At 40.2% G+C, this 23,021-nt stretch overlaps 1 protein-coding gene across 2 annotated transcripts in view; it reads right to left on the reverse strand.

Moving 5' to 3' along the window:
• Positions 1–23,021, reverse strand: part of ERC1 (ELKS/RAB6-interacting/CAST family member 1) — a 261,544-nt gene that overhangs the window by 187,162 nt on the left and 51,361 nt on the right. For both annotated transcript variants that reach the window (XM_054988425.1, XM_054988424.1), the window contains exons 4-9: positions 22,443–22,517; positions 20,227–20,382; positions 16,820–16,903; positions 14,952–15,119; positions 3,187–3,354; positions 730–867 (exon numbers count right to left, since the gene is read on the reverse strand). In XM_054988425.1, the coding sequence (XP_054844400.1) occupies positions 730–867; positions 3,187–3,354; positions 14,952–15,119; positions 16,820–16,903; positions 20,227–20,382; positions 22,443–22,517 (789 nt within the window). The remainder of the gene's footprint in view (positions 1–729; positions 868–3,186; positions 3,355–14,951; positions 15,120–16,819; positions 16,904–20,226; positions 20,383–22,442; positions 22,518–23,021) is intronic.

Below are 23,021 nucleotides of genomic sequence, written 5' to 3' on the forward strand. Positions count from 1 at the left end.
GAAGCCAGGTTCCATCAAGCTTTGAATTCTGTTTTGAACAGCAACCGGAATGGTTCTGGGAAGCTCACCAACTTTCCAGTTTATCCTAGCACCCTGTCTCTATTCTGCAAAAATACTACAAAGCTGACAGAGTAGACATCATTCAAATAACAGAATGATGGATTAAACTGAAGCAGCACTTGAAAACCTTTATTTTAATGTCTGTAAGCAAATAATATTCCTTCCAAAACAGTATCTCAAAACCCAGGTTTGCACGAATTTCAACTGATCTGAAGGCATGTTTTCTATGAATGAACGTAGCACTTGAGCCAGAAACAAGATTTATAATAACATAATAATAACATTCGATTTATATACCACCCTTCAGGACAACTTAATGCCCACTCAGAGCGGTTTACAAAGTGTTATTATTACCCCACAACAATCACCCTGTGAGGTGGGTGGGGCTAAGAGAGCTCAAGAGAACTGTGACTCGCCCAAGGTCACCCAGCTGGCTTTGTGGAGGAGTGGGGAATCAAACCCGGCTCTCCAGATTAGAGTCCCGTGCTCTTAACCACTACACCAAACTGGCTCTGTAGCCCCTGCTTAAGGTAAGCTACTAGCACTAAGAGAAGGTTCTCTCTCCTTCCAACAGCTAGAACAAAGAACAACAAAGCTCACAAATGAGAGAAACTTTACGTACTGAGAAAAACGTGGCTCCACCCACGCTTATCCTTCCTTCATACTTACCTTCTCTGCAAGTGCTTCCTCCAGTGTGGTCAAGGCAGTATCGGTGTTGCTGGTGTCAGCCTGCAAGGATTTCACTCTCTCTTTTAAGCTGCTCATCTGTTTTTCCTTGTCTCTTAACTGTTCCTGAAGATTTTCAATCTTAAAAAAAGACCAGTGAGGTAAGACCTACATGAAACACACACTTGAAACGCATTTCTAAAAACCCCACTAGGCAGCCAGCCAATCAGCCAGGTTTCTCCAAGTTAGTCCATGACACTCCTCTTTTCTTAGACTCCTTTAAAACTTTCTCACACTCTCATTTTTCTGGTCCAGCTTCCCATTTTTTCTTAGGTTCACGTGGTCTAATGTCAGCCTGAGAATGTTCTGCTTCAACATTTCTTCAATTCTGTATGGATGCTATGTCTTTGGAAATTGTGTTTATTTACTCTATGGCATTGTTTATGGAAATGTCCTTGAAAGTGACTGTACAAATCTTACACTGTGCAACCCACCTTGAGTCTCAGTGAGAAAGGCAGACTATAAATGACATAAATAATAATAAATAAATTATTGTGTTTGTATGCACATGTTTAATATTGGAAGGAAACATGTAGCTAAGTAGCTTTCCCTTTCAAATCTACAGAAGTTGTTCAGAGTCTTCCAATCTCTGCACGTATAGTTCAAAAGTTCGTTTGCTATAATTACAAAATACAAAAAAAAAGATATCACATTTACCCACTGTAATTGTTCGAGCATGCTGAGAACTGATTTTCCCAGAGCACAATATACTACATAAGGCTGGTGATTAAAACAAGGTACCATTATTAACCAATTAAAATAAACTTATCCAATTCATGGCCCAATCCTATACATATTTACTTTTTAGAAAGTGCTACTGAACTTAGGGAAGCTTACTCCCAGCTAAGTATGTGAAAGATCAAACAGTACATCTTTAACCAGTTGATGCCTCACACTACAGATGCTGTCAAGAAAAAAACAAATTACTAGAAATAGAATTTGGAGTTACACAGAAAGGGACTGATGTTGGCATCTGCGGCAGCAAGTTAGTCAAGCAGGAAGCTGTACAACTTTAACACAGGTTCACAACAAGGCTTTAGTTTAAACATTCAATTACATTTTCCAAGTCAGTGATTTATTACAAAGTTTAAAAAATTGCTGTAACATGAAACCTCTGGGGAAAATGTTGAGAGGACGGTCTTTATGCTAATTTTATGAAAGGAATGTCCAGCCAGCTACTATTGTCCTGTTTAATTCCAATTACTCAGGAGATTAAGCTGAAAACATAGGAAATGTGAGGGAAAACCATCAACCTTTCTTTAACAAGCATTGAACCTTTAAAAGCTCATGTGCTATACTTCCCACTGAGCTCTGGATACAAAAGACCACTCAAAGGAAAGTGCTTGAAAAAGAATGAGCAGGTTTGGCTGGTATTAACTTAATGAAATAATATATAAATCAAAATAATCTATTGGCCCAGTCTTAAAAATTACTATAAACCAAATATCACTACTATGGAGGATAATCTGAGAGCCAGTGAGGGAAGAATACACAGGTTCAACAGTGGTGGGGAGAGATAACTCTACGTACTTGAAAGTACTCTGGTAATGTAAAACCGAAAATTTTATATTGAAATTTATGCTATTGTGTTGAGAAGTGATTTTATTGTTTTATTTGCTGTAATTTACTAATTGCTGTAACCTGCCCTGAGCCTGCTTGCGGGGACGGCAGGCTATAAATTTAATCAATCAATCAATCAAAAGGATACCATTATAGATAACATATTAATATTTATATTATTGTGCGTGTGTGTTTGGTGTGGGGGTGCACAGGTCATGCAGCAGTCATGAGGCTCTTTTGGTTGATGATGATAATTATGTATGAGCTGCAGAGTGAATACCACTGACAAACTGTCATTGCACTTTGCTCACTCTGCCATGGGTAATGCTTTCAGGTTAGCTTTATTCTGTCCTTTGGAACTCAGTGATCCATTGTTTGTTTAGGAAGGCCTCTCTTTTATTTAGGTATGTGATTCACGGTTCCTAACATGTCTATATTTAGGTACATTTTCAATGGATCTGTGAAGGAGTATGCACTTATTCCTTGCAATGTGGTTCACTTTATTGCTACTGGGATTATTTCATGGGTAAAATTCACATGCTCATATTAAGTTATTATTGATTTTTTAAAACTGTACACTGACTGTCAAGATTACAATTTTTATCAGTTATATTTTTCTTATAACATTACAAATCCCAGACATACCAATGTACGACATGCACAGGGGTTTCTACATTGTTAATAAACTACTTTCTCACTGCATCATCCTTTTGTGTGTGTGTGTGTGTTCTCCTTTTTGTCTTGGTTCCTGGTGTGGCCCTGTTTTCTGGATCATGTTACTACTTTCTGGCAGGATTTCAAAAGCTGGAGCACGAAAACTGCCCTACTTGGAAAGCCTACCTTTTTCTGAAGAACATTAACTTTGCGTTCTTTCACATCTAGCATATCCTTGAGGTCATGAATCTCTCCGGCTTGAGTTCCTTTTTCCTCAGCCATTTCCTGAATCTGCTTAGTTTTTTTATTTAGCATTGTCTCCTTTTCTTCCAAACGTAATCGCAAAGCATCCACCTGAATCCAGAAATAAGAAACAAGACTTCAGTTACCTTTGACAAGAGAGTCTTTGGTCAACACAATGGCTGCATTCAGATGTCACAACAAGTTGTAGTCAGCACAGCAATTCAGTAGAAACACATCTTACTCCTGCTGCCTTCTCTTGAATGTGATGCTTAATCAAAAGCTTCATGGTTTGCTGCGTTGCCTAGACACAGATGCCTTAGCAAACTGCAGTTTGCCCTCCCTCTCCAGCCAAGACATAGTTAAAATTTTGCTTCAGAATTCTGGCATGAAGACAGTAAACAAGCTCCAATTTGCTAAGTTGCCTGCATTTGAGCGTCATGACAAATTAGAACTCAATTGAACTGGGAAGTTTTCAATCAAGTCCTAAGCACAGGAAGATGTGGCAGGAGAGAGAAAGGAAAGACTGTGGTTTGTATGCTTCTGAACCAATCAACAGTGCTCAACAGAAACAATCTTCTGACATAACTATATTCAGCCTGCACTAAGTTTTTACAAAGCATGTGTGCTGATTTAATGTACATGTGAAATCTATCTAATCTTTACACACAGGACTGTGGATGTAACACCAACAGTCAGTGTGAACACTATAACAGCCTTGCAAGTACATATAAAAAACCATCAAAAAAGCTGATAACCCCCTCAGTTAATCTTTCTGGATCTATGGCAAACCATTGAAATCCCTATGATTAAACGTGAACTATTAACGACCCTCTTAGTTGTAGCAAAAACTTTAGTAATGCTAAACTGGAACAAACTGACTCGGCCTTCAATCAACCAATGGTTTTTGAAAATATGGGACTTTTTTATCATTGAAAAGATAACAACTTACAAAAATCAGATACATCCCCAAGTAGCACACACTTCTATGAAAAATGGCTACCATTTTATGAATATGTAACAGGAAAAGAGCTACAGGCTCCTAGTCAGCTCTATCAATCAATATTCATTTCATAGCCAACCTAAAAAACAGATACCACAGTGCCAAACTATTATTGCTTACGTTTATATAAATATATTCTATAGTCTGAATGTACAACTTAACTTAGTATTTTGTATATATGTTCTAACATTCCCTTATGTTGATTATTGTTATCGTGTTCTTTTTGTATGTTTCATGTTTATTCAATAAAAATTAATAATTTAAAAAGCTGATAAGCAATAATTCTCAGACATGATCACATAATTATTTTATATCTATATAAATTGCATCACAGAATACTGTACTGTGGGGGTGGGGGCGGGGTAGGGAATCAGTAATTAGCCTGAGGAATTTACAAGCTATATTTTAACTATGGTGGAGATGACAAAAGGATAACATGGGACAACTTTAGGCAATTTGGGTTACTATATTAATTTAGTGTGATGGTAAAACACAAATTCTGAAGCTACTGCATAATCGTACCTGACAGGATTGCTTTAAAAAAGTCAATGAGTAAAAAAGTCAATGAGTACAAAAGTCCAGAATATGCCCCCCCCCCCCCCCCGCTCCGGGAACCCAATTATTCATAGAGAATTTTATGTTTAGGTTGGCAGCACAAAGATAACAGCACAAGAAAATTTTAAGTAAAAATACAGAGAGTTCCTGTCAGACTCTGTGAATCTTACCATATTCCTATTCCAACTGCACAACCTTTATAAAGCCAACGAAAAATGATGGAAGGTGTAAGAACAGCAAGAATACAAATTCAGTTAGGCAAAGATAGCCACTGAAGAGAACAGAACAATCTAAAAACCTATTGTGGAACACAAGTGACAACACCAGGCTACTTAAGACACCAAAAGAAACCCACTGACCTTTATCAGCTTGGCTTTCTGAAACAGTTTAAGCTAGTTAACTTGACTGTTAATCCTATTTGACAGTATCAGATTTGGTTCCTATTAGCTGAATTCATTACAAGGCCATCAGTCACGGTGAGTAAGCTGGCTGCATTCTGAACCTTTTGCTCCCTCTGCCCAAGCTCAACATGCCAGATAGTGAAAGGAAACTTGGACAATTCCAAACAGAGAAATATGTTTTATCAGACGAGTAAACTACAGCTGGTCTTCTAGCCCTTGCCTTTAATGATACATTTCTGTTGTTAACCATATTCAGAAATTAAGACAAGAGCACAGAAATGAATCTTGCTCCATAAAGAAAATAGGAAAATGAGTAATATTGATCCTATTTAGCATGAGCAGAGAATGCAGAAGTAAACTTTCTAATATCCTGATGCAATTGGCTGTTCCACCAAATCTGTTCCCAAGGGGCTGATGAAACCCAGGGAATAGCATGCCGGGGCATCAATGAAAACCGTCTCTCCTTTTTGGGTCAGTAACTCATCAAAATAGAAAATCAGGACCTCTTTAATAGGGAAAAAATGGAGTGGCTAGAAGCACCTTATTCAGGGGTCAACAGAATTGGCCCCCAGGGCTCATCTTCCTGAAACTTGGGGGATCTTTAGAGAACAGTCAAAAGTAGGATCCCTCCAAATTTGGTGGCGTTTGGATGAAAAATGCCTCCCCAAGCCCACTGGAAACCCCCCAGAATGATTTTTCCTTAGAAAACTGGCTGAACTGAATTAGAGAATCAATTTGGAACTCAAGGAATTCTGAATTTTTTCTCAGATTCAGTTAAAAAAAATAAGATTTACCAAAAAAATTTGGTGGACATTCCTAATTAACATTACTAGCAGTTCTGCCAATTGAGGCAGGTCACAGAGGCAATCTATATTCACCAAGATTGCTCAGATTTAGTGAACCAGACCAGCGGCAGCAGTTATGTAAGGTCAGGAAGGAAGCATGCAGACCAGTCACTTGATCCTGTAGGGCCTGAAATTTGTTGCACACCTTCCAGCTTCTGGTAAACAAATGCTGTAAAGCAGTAGTGATCCCACCAGCAGATCTTCTACCTGCAAGTTACACCAATGGTAGTGAGGTAGGTCCAAATCCACGCTGCAAAAGCCCTTGGTTTAAGATTCCAGGCACATTAGACATTTGGCACTTTGCCTTTAGGAGCCAGAAGATGCTTAATGTAATTTCTCCATAGATATTAACCCCACAGATAGCTTTTTAACTTGTACCCCAATTGCAATATACTTCAGCCAAAGCATTCAAGCGTGCATATAATTTATATGTGCAACCGTGACACTATCAATTACTTCCTGACTGGTATGCTTTGGAATTCATTACTGGTTTACAGTTTAGGGAATATTGAACTTCTGGCTTTATGCTGTGAGAGACCTGATCTTGAAAAAGACCAGAGAATATGCTTTTAAGCAAGTGCAATATCTGGTAGGGAATAGAGATATCACATTAACCTGTTATTGCTGGCAGAAATATTGTCCTTGTTTGTTCACATCAATTCATTTTATGAATAGAATGCCAACACCCAAAGTCAGTGGAAAACAGGCCATGCCAACCTCTAAGACACTGCATAACTTTCTTGATATTTAGAAACTATTACAAGAACAGCCAACCTGGTTTTGATCTTTGCTATAAGAAAATTATTTTAATCCAAAGATAGCTATCTTCCTTTCATCATACTTGATTCATGTTTAATTACAAAGCAGCAGCATGGGCTAAAAATATTATCACCTAAAGGAGCTCTACCAGAATTCTCCTCAGACTGGAGCCACAGCTGTTTTGGTCTATGCTTTCTTCCCTTCCCTACTTCTTTCAGTCACCACCAGCGAGTGCTCTGTGGCAGATAATGCATCGTTAGTGTTCTTTCCCCACCCAGCAGCTGCTAAGTGGCAACCTCCCCAGTGACTGCTGAGGCACTTTCTCACCTTCCTCACTGATTATTGGTTAGCAGCCAGGTTCAGTTTCCTCATCTATCCAACTTCACATTCAGCCCTTCCTTTTCCTTGATTTGTATTCAGTAAATGTCAGTAAACAATGCAATAAGTTAAATTCAGTTATCTGGCAGTTCTGATCTCCAAGTTTATGTGACATCACAGCAACTCAGCCAATAACTAGCATGCTAAGATTTACATGGCAGAGAGAAGCTTGATTCATTTCAGCTTGTTTCTTTGATTATTTAAATGGGTAAAAATGGTTTGATGGCAAGCCAGTGTATTCTGGGCTTCAATTCGACAGCCTAATTCAAATCCAAACCATGGAAAGTATGCTAAAAGAATTTCTGAACAAGGTGTGTAGAGGATCAAATCTGGCATATATGAAAACTGTGGTAAGTACATAGACTTTTTTACACGTCCAGAGCCAAAAACCTCATAATGCTGCCAGTGTAAATAATAAGCCTGTTGGGTGTTAGAGTCAGTTCTCGTTTCATACAAATATCTTCATTTGGCAGCAAGCTGACAGAAGAAAGGTCAAAGGACCATGTAATTTGGGCATCACACAAAACACACCCCAGAATGTTTCAAGAGACTGAATCAGCCATACACTGGCCACTGCTGCTCTCTAAGCAAAAAAGGCTCAGTGGGACAGTAATAAAACTGCATGGATGAGGCATTTTATTCCAAAATAAATGTTGATATTTTGCTTTATGTACAAAAAATGTAAGTTTTTAGAACTATTTATAAAAGGTCCTTTACATATTCAGATTGACCTCAATATCTTTTCTACCTATGTCCCCTTAGGATAAACAATCTGGCAGTTTAGTCCAAATATTGCAGATGATATTATGTGCCCACCATTGAGTTCAAATGATTTACACTGAATAGAGAAACAATCCAGGCTTCCACAATGCATCTTTAAACTATCTGCACATTTAAATGCAGTAGAATTCTAATATTGTGTAGTCTGTCCTAATTTTTGTTTAAGTTATTTCCATAGCTTCGTGTTCTTATTAGGAAATAACCATGCTTGTGCATAAGAACAGCAGAGTTTAATTTCAACAGAAGGAAACAATTCTTCAAGTCTTCACAGCTACAGGAATATCATTTTTATAATCAAAGATTTTCATTGCAATTTATTACTGCAGTTTTCTCTTATCAACTGTTTTGAAAACATGCTAGGGAAGAAGAATATAAACATTCTGGATGAAGAGAAAGTCAAATATTAAAGGGATACACAATCAATACTGCCAGTAAATTAATGCTATGTAAAGTGAATGTTAACATTATGGCATTGTAACTATGATATAAAGAAAATTTAAAATCTAATTCCTATATGCAGCAATGTATTGTGGAAGAGTTATTATGGAAACCATTGACCGAACAATGTTTTAATGCTAGATAGAAAGTGACCAACACACTTTTAAGGCACAGAGAAGAAAATGCTCACTAATAAAATGTTTGCTTGATACATATTATAAAATGTTTGTCACTATTTGTCTTTACTTTTCTCACTTCCTTCCAGCTTCAACATCTGCAGATAGCAGCTTTATCCTATATTACTGTAGATATTTTCTGCCAACTGATACACTGGCGCCCTCTAATGGCTACCATATACTGTTTTATCATAATTAAAGCAATAAAATCTTGCTTTCAACCAAAGTGCTATTTATGTTACAAAGTTAACTGAAGTTAAAAACACAATTAGACACAAATTGCCATGTATAAAGTGGGGACTGGAACAAGTTATTCAACTTAAACTCTATTTTTGCCATTTTTCAGAACATATGGCCTGTTTGAATGCGCTACTGCATTGCATTGCACTATACATAGATCTCCCATCTAAACTAACTAGGAGACTCCAGTTGGTGCAAAATGCTGCAACTCAACTGTTATTAGGAGTGAGCAGGAGCATGAACATCACTCCCATCCTGCATTAGCCGTTAGTTACCGTGCTCAGTTCAAGGTATTGGTTATCACTTACAAAGCTCTTCATGATCTTGGTCCAGCAAACCTATGGGACTGCCTTCCTCCCTATGCTCCTCCACAGCAGCTTCGCTCATCCGAACAGGGTCTCCTGCAGGTGCCACCCTACACATTAGCGAAATCAAAAGCAGCCCATACATGGGCTTTCTCTGTGGTTGTCCCTACCCTGTGGAATGGCCTGCCTGAGGAGGTCAGGAGAGCCCCCACTCTCCTGGCTTCCACAAGCAATGCAAAATTGAATTATTCAAAAAGGCTTTTTTACTCAGATGGGGGGCTGTATTGTAGGGAGGGGATCTCAGATGATCCACTAGTGAGTCAGGAACCATAGACTTTACCATGTTGTATTGGATTCCTGCTAATGCTGTCTTTGTGAACTTGTAACTATTTACTCTACGGCTTTGTTTATGGAAATGTTCTTGATACTGACTGTACTAATCTCACACTGTATAATCCGTCCTGAGTCTCCGTGAGAAAGGCGGACTATAAATGACATAAATAAAAATAAATAAAATAAAATCTCAGCTTTAAGTACAACAAAGCATCAATATAGGCAGACAAAAGTAAGGCAACCACAGTAAAAGCCACCAGTCTTACCCTCCCCTCACCAACTAAAAGTACATATTAACAAATACCAAACATTTCCTATCAATTTACCAATTTTACTGAAGCAGAAATCTAACAGCACACTACCAGAGTGCAAACACATGGACCCTTTTTTTTTCTCCTCAAAAATTTCTCGACTCAAAAACAGGTGACCTGATGCACCCAATATGGCTCACTGAGGGACAGATAAGAAGATAGTAAAAATGTAGAAGAATTTCCAAGTGTACTATGAATCTGAAACTAGCATCAGTATCAAAATAGATTCCTAGTATTATATTTGCATTAGCTACAGAACACTTAAACATTGGAAGTTAGCCAGGATTTGAAGTTAGGGCATGAAGCTGGTAAACAAATCTGAGTACAAGTGACCCCTGGCTAACTACATTTAACTAAACTAAACAGTTATGGAACAAGTCTTCTTATTGATTGGTAACTGGTTAATAAGAGAAAGCAAATGGCAGGATAAAATACTTTCCCAGAGCATAGAAGCAAGCAAGTGAACAGAGGGCTTCTCAAAGCATCTGTACTGAGTATCCACACTGTTAATTCCTTAGCACCAATGTTTTAATTTGCTCATGTTTTCCCATTTACTCAACTGGAATCTGAAAGCTTTTAGCTATGTTTATACCTTTTTGTGGACATCAGCTACTGGCATTTAATTCAAGGTATTGGCTATCACCTACAAAGCTCTTCATGGCCTTGGTCTATTGTATCTACAGGACCGCCTCTCTCCCTATATTCCACCACAGGAACTTCCCTCATCTGAACAGGGCCTTCTGCAGGTACCACCCTTCACATAGGCAAAATCAACAGCTGCCCATACACGGGCATTCTCCGTGGTGGCCCCCACTTTATGGAATGGCCTACCTGAGGAGGTTAGGAAAGCTCCCACTCTGCTGGCTGACCAGAAATGATGCAAAACTCAAGAAGGCTTTTTGCTCTGATGGGAAGTTGTACTGTAAGAAAGTGGCCTCAAGAGATCCATCAGTAAAGGGATGAGAGACCAAAGACTTCACTACTATTTCTATAAACAATGAGGGATCATAAAGTTCACTACAATTGCTATAAACGGTGAGAAACCATAGCCTTCACTATTTTTGCAATAAGTACGATCTTACTGGGTAGTTCTTATGTTGTTTAATTTATCAGTCATGGCATTTGTCTATGCTCTGTTTCATGCACCATATACACTTTTATATAAAATCCCTGTTCAGGAGTCTTGTACTGCCTTTCTTCAACTGTCTGCAGTTTCCTTTACCTGATTTTTACCTCAGAACACAGAGTTCCACAGCTGACCTATCAGGGAGGGTGAGGGTGCGAGCAGGCAGGAGCCTGCCAGCCACACAGGAAAGCCAGGCCCCACAGGGAGATTGGCAACCCTAAAGGGAAGGCTGGGAGGTGTATTTTTTCCTCAGGACACATTCAATGATTCCCAATAGCAACTGTATACTCTTTAGAATGTTGGGGAGATGGCAAATCAGGTCGCATATGCAAATGACCTCAGGGAAGAGTGGCAGTTGGCGGTGGGGGGGGGGAGCACCCTGCCAGCCACGCAAGGAAGCTGTATCCCTAAGGGAAAACACATTTTACCTCTTTTTACCCCCTTAGGGGGGAATTTCTTAAAATCCCTTCTTAGAGAGCGCCTCTACATCACAAAAGGAACATTCTCTCCAAATTTCACGTTTCTAGGTCCAGGGGTTTGGGCTGGGCATTGATGAGTCAGTCAGGACACTTGTCTTTATATATATAGATTGCTGCTCTCCTCCTCCTCCGGAATACAGAACTTCATATTTGGATTTTTTTATTTCAATAACCTTTTCAGGACAAGGAAGCCCCAATCAATTGCTGGACATTATATAGCAAAAAAATACAGGAAAGAGGGAAGACTCTGGTGGCTTTAGTTGATGACATCCACCTGAATGTAGACAAAGGACATGCTTCTTTGTGGCATTTCCTGGATCTATCCTGCAGCCCTTGACACAGTAGTTTATGCCATCCTGTTTAGGCATTTGGAGGCAGAAAGTGGGTATCAGGAGATGGGCCTTGGATTGATTTAAGTCATTCCTCATGGAACGGACTCAAAGGGTTGCTGTTGGAGACCAGCTTATCTTTAGGGTGGCATTAATCTTGCAGGGTTCCACTGGGTGAAATCTTATCCCTCATGTTATTCAACCTCTATTGAAAGCCTTTAGAAGAAATAATTCATAGCTATGGAATTGGATGTCATCAATATGCAGATGACACCCAGCTCTGTATCTCACTATCCAAAACTCACAGCAATACAGTAGCGGTCTCGAGTCCCTCCTTGACAGCTGTGATCAAATAGTTGAAAGTGAAGAAATTGAAATGAACCCAGACAAGACAGTGGTGCTAGTTGGGAAGCCTGAGGTCTGAAGGATGTTGTGCTCCCACTTTTGATAGGGTTCAGTTGACCTTTGCTGACTCAGTTAAGAGCTCAGGAGTTATACTGGATCCAGTATTGTTGCTAAAGAAGGCACCTGGAGAGGTCATCAGGAGGTTTAAGTCAATGCTGTTGCAAAAAAGCCTTTCTTTCAACTCAATCTAGCCTAAAAGATGACTCCATACCTTGATACGGCTGATCTGGTCACCTGGATCCATGCCATAGTAACAAGACTAGGCTACTGTAACGCACTCTTAATTGGTCTCCCTTCAGTCAAGCGGGAGACTCCAGTTGGCGCAGAACACTGCAACTCAGTTATCATCAGGTGCTAGTGGAGCATGACTATTACTCCCATTTTGCAGTCTCTCCATTTGCAGGCTACTCATCAGTTATCAGGTTCAATGCAAAGTTTTGGCTATAACATGCAAAGCCCTTCATGCCCTTGGCCCTTGAAGACCATCTCTCTCTCGCCTTATGCTCCATCATGGCAGCTTCATTTATCTGAACAGGGCCTTCTGCAAATGAGCATGTCATCAAGTGCCTATACACATGCATTCTCTTACAAGCTGTAAGTATGCTCCTACTAGTAAATTTCTGCATCATTCAACATGACACTGCAGAAAAGGCACAGAGGCTGCATTGCAGACAGGGCATCTGTTCTCTCCATGGGGAATACTGCCATATTGTGATTGGTGGGGAAGGTGAACAAGTGATGGCACTGCAGCAGCAATCTGATGATGGCCCCTGGATTGTTTCATTAGAAGAGACTCCACTTACAAATCCTGGCAACTGAGACAGTATGTTCCAGTATTATAAAAGCCCTAAAGGTGAGCTGTGTTACTCTGTTTAGTTCAGGAGGCATGTCAGTTCCTCTGCACTGGTTTCACTCTGACTATTAATGTGCACCTTGGTAGACAGACATTGTCTGTGAAGACAAGAACATGTTTCCCTAGAAGAGAGACTAGAAGGCAAACAGGACTTTGTGAATCACATGAAGTTTTAATCAGTTTTATGCTGGGCAGTGACTCCTATTTCAGTCACCTTTCCTGGGTGCATGCCCCATGCAATATGCTCATCATCTTGTCAGGCTAGCACTGGCTGACAGATGGTCTCTGCATAGTTCCCTAAGTACAGTTCCCCTTTGCAGTTTATTGCTGCTCAGGCACAAGTGCAATGGGTACCTGCTCTCAGGAAGTGTCTTGTTGCTGGACCAGAGGTAGCCACTGAAGCTCCCAGAAGTGCAATCAAGACAAAGAACTGTATCTATGGAGATTATCATTAGGGTCAGCATTCAATTCAGTAGCATGAAATCTGATGCTTGCATTGACAGGATCTTCCCCACTGATATCTTGTACCCTGTCCTAGAGGTAAAGATGATTCAAGCATTGTGTGCATCTATGAAGACTCCCAAGTAGCAGATTATCTAAGAGTGCTTTTGAGTATTTATCAGTAAATCACATCAGTACAAGCATTGATTTTGCTGATGAACATCTCTAACTCCCTGCTCCAGGAATGGTAAATGGAGCCAAAAGTTCATCAAGGCAGTGTTATACATAGATACCATGTAGGGATGCACTAAATGATTTTCTAAATATGTTAAGGACAAACTAAATGGGAGCAGCTGTTCTGCAAACACGGAGGTCCGTATACAAGGCTTATGTGCTATAGACAAACTGGTAGAGGAAGGTTCGATGCTGTTCGGTCTACAGATGAAAAGAACTCCCCCCTGCCCAGTGAATGTTGTCCAGCATTCATTTCAGTGCCTTCATTCAAATACTCTTTCTACTGGCAAATCTGAACATCAGATCCAGGTATGCACCAATCTTCATTCATCCTTGGAACAATAAAAATAGGCACAGCAAATGCTGTAGCATATGTTTGACCACCAAGTTCTCTGGCACGCTTCTTTGGAGCTTGAGAACCCCATCTGTGAGGCTTCTATTGGACAGTTTCATGAACCAAGTTGTCCAATGATGACTCTCACCAGATGCAAGCAAATAGTTGAGAGGATTCCCTCACAGTAGCAAAGTTAGACTAGGGGCTGTTTGAGCTCCAGCTGGTGGAGTAAACTGAGTGCAATCTGACTGTCCTGAGTTGGAATCTTGGTTTAGGTCACGCTGACTTGTTATAACAGAAGTTCCTAGAATCTCCAGTTTGAAAGTTACGTCTGAAGGAGCAAGAAGAACTAGCGATGAAGCACTACCTGGGTTTGCCCTGTACAACAAGCATAGTTTTCCTGGAGCAGGAGACAGATTTGCTCTTATCTCTGGTTTGCACTAATACCTCTAGAGCAGAGCATCCCAATAATTTTCTTCCGGAAAGGCATGGCAGATAAGTTAGACTTGGAGGCCTGAGATCCACTCCAGTGCTTACACCAGAGGTTACAACCAAGGCTGTGGTTGTAACCACAGGCTTGATATCCGGGCTTGAGTCTGACATAAAGGAAAGCTTGGAGAGCTTATCTTTCTATAAGGCAGAGTTATATATTCATGTGCATGCTTTGTTGAATATTTTAAATATACACTAGACAGACAAAACCAACTACTTTTGGAAACCAGGTGCTGGACTGCACAGACCCTCAGTCTTATCCAGCAGAATTTGTCCTTAACTGACTGCAGTTGGCATGTGAGTGTCTACAGGAGGATTCAAGCTCCAAAAGGAAGGGGCTAGATAGGGGAAATGTGAAATTCTATGCCATGCTACCATTCTCCCTACCATAGTCTAGAACTCCTCAGCACTGTTTTATTTGTTTACTTGATTCCCAGGTAAGGGAAGCTTAATGTAATTTATACAGCACAATACTTCAAAGATGTTTTATTTACCTCTGTTTGCAGAATGGCAGCTCTCTGCTCTTTAGCTGTGAGGGACTCTTTGAGCACATCAATGTGTTGCTTGCTATCTGAAAACTGGTTTGTGAGCGTTTCCAACTTTGTCTGTAAGGCCAGCAGTTCGGTGTCTTTGCGTGACAGCTCTTGTTTCACCTGACCAATCTAATGGAGGAATCAAACAGAACAATAGTTACCAACTGGCACATTAAGGAATCACAGAGAATATACAGAAGTGTCAGAGAGCATTTAATACCAGTTTAGTATATAATTCAAGTACTGAAAGGGTGTCAAGCTGCATTAAGAAATCAGAAAAAGAGAAGGTAAAACATGCTTTGTGTAAATATATTTTCAAAATGATTTTGGAGATACAAAAAGTTAAGCGTTCTAAAAATGAAAATGGTGCTCTTTCACGAAGACTGTTAAACTGTAGCCAATCTACTTATTGTTTCAGTTCAGATAAAGATTCTTATCGATTGCTGAAAATTAGAAAATGGTACAAAGAAAATAAGAAAAAATTACGAAGCATCATAACTTAAGCTGCCTTAAGCGTTACAAAAATGAGAAGAATAAATAACATTGGTTTTAAGAACTGGGAACAGTTCAGCTTGGGTCAGTGGAAGATACATCATCAATATAATTTATTCCCTGACAGCATTACAGCAATATCTCCAATTTCTGTTTCTCTGTACAACAATTACACATGTAAGCTGCCTCAAATGGGAAGAAAGGTGGGGTAAAAAAACCCTGAAAAGATATGTGCAGAGCAGGTATGTGCAGAGGCAACTTTAATACACTTCTGCCTATGAACAGGGTTGCCAACAAGGCCCAAGAAAAATGTAAAAAATGTTCAGAAGCTTAAGCTGAAGTTTTTCACAGCACAGTGGTAAATAACATCCCATTAAAGGGCAGGACATTTTTCTCTAGGCCTGTTGGCAAACCTCTTTAAAAACTGCCTTCCCAAGTTAAGATTTGTTTCTCTTCCACCTTCCCCTTCCTTTTATTACTTTAGCCCTCCTCATTTAACTCTTAACTTACTTAACTCGTATGCAGTGCGTAGTATTAAGCATTATTACTCCCAATATTACTCCCAAAAATTGGGGCCAGTCTCATCTGTGCACAGGGTAGAATATTTTTTTTTTTAAGAAACAGGTTTCCAAAGTCTTTAAGCCACACAGTTCAGGTACAACAAATATCCCATTAGAAAGTAATAAAACTGTTAAAGTAAGATTACTACTCAGTTTTCATGTAGAGAAATAGCTTCCCCTTTCAGTCTCCAAAATAGTGTCAATTTGTTTTTTATCCTAGAAATGGTAACCAAATATGCTGACTACAGTAAATCAAAGTCTTGAAATGCCCAAAGCATCAAATTCATTTTCTGTATCAAGGCAACACAGGAAAGGGGGAAAGCACAAGGTCTGCAATTCTGGCTTTGCATATGATTTATCAACATTACAGAGCCCCTAAGAAGAGAGAATCAGAGGCATGCAACCAGGAAGTCCTAACAGTCAGGTTTTATATGGGCCATTGTTTTCAAAAGCTTAGTACATACATCTTTAACACATGACTAATTATTTTTTTTTGAACTTGGAAAGAAAAGAATAAGTTTTCATATCGCACAAGACCCCTTAAATAAATAACCGGAACTGAGTGTTCAGAGTGGGTTATAGGCTGTGATGTTACACAGACGGACCAGATGTGAACAAGGAAGAGAAACAGAGTAGAGTATACCAGTTAGTTCAAGTGTTCTCCATAATCACAGAATGCAAGGTAAGCAAAGGGTAAGCTACCCAGAAAGCAACCAAGCTAGCAGAACCCACGTGAGCGGCCACTGCACACAGAGAAATCAACCTTACGGCAGAGACCTCAGTCTGAAGACCAGCCACTCTCTTTTTCAGCTCCTCCCCTTGAGCCTCCTTGGCATTTAGCTCTTCCTTCAGTTGCTCTACCTGCCACGACATTATTATTTTTTTACATTCATATCAAATGTTTCCCTATCAATCTTCCACAGGCAACACAGTGGGAATGTAAAGTGCCAGCAAAGTCAACACTTGTATATGTATCATGGTGGAAGGATTGACAGGATTCTTTAAAGTAACCAAGGGCTAGAGTCGAAGTAGCCCTTGCATGGATAGAAGCGCTTTCACTCCCCCCCCCCGGGGGGGGGGGGGCTCTGCAATTTCCACAGATTCTCTTTGAACTGAACCTTCCAGCACAGTACACCATGTTGTTTCCTAGGGTACCACGAGCCAAATTCAAGTGATCGTGGTAGTGATGAGGCTGAGGAAGATCTGCTATGTAAGCAGAGCTCATGAATCTCTGAATCCAACCCCATATCGTTCTAACCATCATATAAGAATGAATACAGATACTTAGTAATAGAAGGTTGGCTCCAAAAGTTTCCCTCCCAAATAAGGCACTTCCAGCAGCAGAACACAACTTTCTCATCTCTTCCTTCTGCTGCATCCTGCTGAGTCCAAGTAACATGTATCCTAAGGGATATGGGATTCTCAGGAACAGGAGGGGCAACCTGGGGGTCTACAGAGGCAAATCAGTGCCATTTTCCCTGGAGGCAGCCATCCTTTCTGTTCAGATGGCTTTTTTTAACAAAATCAGCAACTGATATCCTGTTATAGTATTACATCAATCTGTCTGTCAGATTCTTTAAATTCTCAGCTTTCATTTTTTAAAAAGCCTCTAGATATGCCTTTCCCCTTATATCTCTGCAACAAAAGGGGTCGATGACTAACTTTTTAAAAAATGAAAGCTTGGAATTCAGAGAACCTTATAGGCAGATCATTGTAACGCCAATGTTATATCACTTGCTTATTGCCTTTTTAAAATGTAAAATCCCCCTGGTGGGGGAATAGTGGCCATGAGGGCTGGGAAAATATGATGAAACCTGCCACGTGGAAGTCCCATTGTTGCTGAACTGCATTAGCAGCAGCAATGGGGAAACCATATAAGCCCTTCCGCACATGGAATATACCATGCGCTATAAGCAGCAGTTGTTTTAACTTGAATTTTTTTTATTTATAATTGTAAAAATGTTCCTGATTTGAGTATATCACAATAGCACAAGTTCAATACTTATTTTAATAAAGATTTCACTCCACCAATAACAATGACATAAGAGTGTCTAAAACGTGGACATTATCATGTACCTAACTTAACAAGTGAAAAACCTGGGTTTCAGTTCTTCTCTCACATAATTACTACGTTGTTTTATTTTACATAGAAATCATCCATCCAATACTGTCATATAATTAAACTCAAGGTATGTTTTGATAGGAGGTACAGCATTAATGAGCCTCAGAATTAATATAAACAAACACGTTTTGTTCTCATACTGCATAGTACTTTTGAACCAGAGTTTCTGTAGAGAAGCATCCCTCAAATGTTGACCAAAAACATAAGAAACAATTCCCAGAATATAGGAGAAGGGGAAAAGGAAACCACACTGCTTCAGAAGGATTATTTATTTATGCAGATTTAACTCAACATTGCCCTGATCTGCATGGTCCAGGCTAGCCTGACCTGGGAAGCTAAGCAGGGCCAATCCTGGTTAATACTTGGATGGGAGTAGGGGTATGCAATCTGGATCTGGAATTTGAAAAGAGTCAGATTTTTGCTGATCCAGCTAAATCCAGTTTTCCTGAATCAAGACAGAGGATCCGGAATCCAGTCCAGGAACTCAGATCCAGATCCCTGGATAAATTCAAGAAATGTAGCTTCAGCCTGTGGCTAGCTCGTTCCTGGGCTTTTCCTGCTTTTTTTTTTCAAGGGGAGAGTGAGGAAAAGCAGGAGAGACAGGAACAGGAGAGTGGCCAATCCATGTAGGAGCTCTCCTTGTCTGCCTGGCTTCTTGCGAGTGACACTGGTTCAGTTGGGCCAAGTGTCCCTTGCTTCTGTTTGGGTGGAATTATGTTTTAATATGATTTTCTGATTTGTCTCCTTGATTCACTTTGGTTCTTCTTGCTCAGCTTAGTTTGGGTGGAATTCTCTGTTTTGACGTGATTTTCTGGTTTGATGTTGGTCACCATAATTAACTTTGGTACTGAGCAGATTGCATCTATTCCCTTGCTTCAGTTTGGTTATGTTGGGCTTCCTCTTGGAAATGTTTCCCCCATAGGAAACAATGGAGAGTGGTTGGGCAGCTTTTCCAGGGGGTACTGGGCTTTTGGCTTGGTTCTGTTTGGGCTTTCTCTGGGCTGAGGTTGCATTTGGGAGTGTGCCTTTGCCACTGGCAGTCCTGCCCCAATGTGTATCTGCCTGACAGCCTGCTTGGAAATGTGTTCCCCATAGGAAACAACGGAGAGTGGCTGAGAGCACCTTGTTCAGGGGCTCATAGAAGTGGATCCTGGGATCCAATATTCTTGAAACCTGGAGAGTTTTTAATGGATAGCCAGTAGGTTTCCTGCAAATTCGATGGAATTTGCTTGAAAAAATGCTATTGCCGGCTCCCTGGATAGCCCCCAGATAGTTTTCCCCATAGGGAATAATGGCCAAATAAATCTAGGATTCTTGGATCTGTTCTAAACAGATCAGAGAATATTTCCTGGATTTTTTGAGGTTCCTGAAATTTGAGTCCAGATTTCCCAGATCTCCTAAAATGGGAGAACACCAAGAAAGTCCAGGATTGCTCTGCAGAGGCAGGCAATGGCAAACTTCTTTTGTTCATCTCTTGCCTTGAAAACCTTATGGGGTTGCCATAAATTGACTGCAACTTGATGGCACTTTACACACACAATTCAACACTCACTGAAACAGAATACGAGTGTCCAGATTTTGAATTACTAACCTCAATTAGGGATTGACAAAAATTTGCAGCTTTCTGGGAAGTTTTTTTTTAGTTATTCTAATGCAGAAGTACTCACTTGATGGATCATGGAGAGCCACGTTTGCAATTATCATCAACAAGAAGAGTCACATTTACTCTTACGTTTGATACGAGGCCTACACCTTAGAGAAGTCCACAGCTTTTCTATTCTAGTAGCAGCTGTTTCAACATGGGAATCAACTGCCGACAACAGTCCCCATCATGCAAGGGCCTTGCCCACTTTTCTGAAACATACGTTTGGTGTTAAATGGTGTATAAAAGATCCACATGTGATATGTCAAAGAGCAACATGTGGCTCCTGAGTCTCCTGAGTCACTCAGTGAGTTATCACTGCTCTAACAGTACTGCTGGTCCCTCATATGTCCTTTGATATGGCGGCAGAACTTTTTAAAGCAGATTCTGGTTCTTTGACAAACGCTATTTACTTATTACCTTATTCTTCATAAATTTGGAATGGCTACGATACACTTCCATTTGTTTCATTTCTTCCTCACGTTCTTCTGTGCTGAGTGCTCCATTCGATTTCAACATCTGAATCTCTTCTTCCAGATCTCTGAGTCCACGCTCCATGGAGGAAATCTTAGAGTCCTTCAGATATAAGTAACAATATGTTCAGTCTCTTTTTAACATACAACTAAAGCAACAGCTTTTGAGTGGAGGTAGTCTGCAACTGACCTTATGTAGCTGTTCTCAGATGAACTGATATACATAGGTAGTCAGGTGCTGGCTCTGATTCGGAAATGCTGAATCAAAGCTTCGTGAAGCGATTCGGGTCGCTTTGGGAAGCTTCAGGGCACTTTCAAACCCCATGGCTGGCTCCAGCTGACTGGTGGTGGAGGATCCCCCCCTGGGTCAGTTTAAGTTTAAAGGGCCCTTTCCCTGCCGCTTGCAAGCGGCAGGGGAGGGCCCTTTCCATGCTTCAGCTGGCCAGTGAGGGAGACCCCCCCCCACAGACCAGCTGAAGTTTAAAGGGCCCTTTCCCTGCCGCTTGCAAGCAGCAGGGAAAGGGCCCTTTAAACTTCAGCTGGCCCGTGGGGAGGATCCCCCCCATGGGCCAGCTGAAGTACAGGAAGGGCCCTTTAAACTGCAGCTGGCCTGCGGGAGGATCCCTCCTGCCAGCCAGCTGAAGCACGGAATTCCCACTGCTGCTTATTTCACCTGATGGGAGGAGGAGAAGGGAAATAAGTGGTGGGGTGGGAAGTTTCAGTGTGCTCTGAATCTTCACGAAACATACTGTAGCAGAGCAATAAGCGGTTTCTGAAGTGGCTTGCCACTTTGGAAACAACTTATTTCCGACTCTTTTTCCCACTGAAAGAAGATTCTGAAGCAGGAAGGATTCTGGAGTGGGAAAATCTAATCTTTCTGTCCCTACACACCCCTAATAGGTTCCCACGATAAAATCTTAACTAAGATTAAACAGCTGTCCTTCCATTTTGGGAAAAGCATCTAATATTTTCAAGCAAAAAAAAAAGGATAGAATTGCATTATGAACATGGACCCAACAAAATATAAAGCTTTTAAACAGAAAACTGCTTCCCTCCCATTCCAACAGTAGCATGTTCGGTATTCCATAGTCAGATGTACTGAAAAGTGATCAATGTAACATTCATACTGCTGAATTTCTTAGAGAAGCCAGAAGCCAACCAATCAGCAATCCCTGCACTACTGTTGTACTCAAGGTGCTGGATTTTCCTGTCCAGATAGGAGCTGAGCTATTACAATAATATTCAATTAGGGGTGGATCCAGTTATTGAGTCCATAAGATGTGTTGTGGTTTTGGTAAAAACTTGGAAAATTTACTTTCAGTTATATAACAGCAATCATCTGAAGACACAATAATTTCTGAAGAAGGCTGGGTAACAAGCATTTTATGCTTCCGTTTGCGCCCAGACAACCATATGTTGGGTATAGCCCAGACAACCATATGTTGTCTGGGCCCATACCTTTGCCTTAAAAACTTAAAAATGCTAGAGTTACACAATTCTACTGATTAATAAATATTAATTTTTGAAATGATCTTGAGCACCAACTTATATCACTTTCCAATAGGGGAGAAGTAGCCCCTGCTAAATCAGATTTCACTATATCTTCCATTCACTTTTCCCACCAATTGCTATGGCCAAATACTATATCAGTTTTACTAGAGGCTCTGTATATCAGTATTTGCTTAAGATAACCTAACTGATGGCTATGAAAAGAATCTGTATAAGGTATAAAAGTATAATGGTTTATCTTGGTAGGATGAAAATCATCCGTTGCCTAATCATTGGCTGTGACTCAAATAACCCCACACAAAGCTGCATGGAAAAGCCATTTTGAAACCAAGGGAACTCTCAAAAACTGTATGTGGAATGGTCTGGGGTCTGCAGTTCAAAGATGAATAAAATCCCATGAGTTAGGACCAAGCCTTTGAATTTGCTACAAGGGGCTCTTTAAACACAACCATCATCTTGTGATTATGAAAAGGTTTTCCTATTTATAGCATGTTATTCAATGATCTGCAAGTCCCAGTTTTGTTTCCCTCTCTTACAAAGGAACTATAACTGCACCTTATACTGCCTTGTTAACAATGTAACCTGCTTCCCTAAATACTATGCGTTTTGTTTTAGCTAACTGATTGTTCTTTCTGCTACTATAAAATATCTTACCTTCATCTCTATAACAGTCTGCAAAGCTTTAGTCTTGGCAGAGTCAGGAGCATTTTCAAAGCGACGATGCATCTCCTGTACAAAAAGGGGACAGGGGAAGTTAAGCAAAATGATTAACTTGTCTTCAACACAATTTCAATCAAAAAAGGCTCTTGAACAGAAAGTTCCCCACTATTTCTCTGCTGCACTGAAGGTGGCCACATCAAGCAATGACAGCTGCAGTCCACTAAATGGAATATCAGCTCATACCCCCCACCCCCCAAAAACAACTGAAGCACTGGACCTCTGTCTTTGGCATTTTCAAATACAAATTCCCAATGGGATTCAAGCCAAAAATTAAAAATACCTTCCAAATAAAAGATTTCTTATATACCTTCTTTAAAAAAGATATTTTCCAGTGCAAGGATAAAAATACTTTTTAAAAAGAGGATTAATAAATAACAGTAACAATCTGGTTTGTGCTTAACAAGCTGATAAAGCGTCTGTGCCAGCAACACTCCTACACACCCAAAACAGCAACCATCTAGTTACAGAGATTGCAGAGATGGTCCAGAGACATTTCAGGGATGGTAAAATTCT

This window comes from Eublepharis macularius, chromosome 9 (assembly GCF_028583425.1).
Source record: "Eublepharis macularius isolate TG4126 chromosome 9, MPM_Emac_v1.0, whole genome shotgun sequence".
Lineage (NCBI taxonomy): Eukaryota > Metazoa > Chordata > Lepidosauria > Squamata > Eublepharidae > Eublepharis > Eublepharis macularius.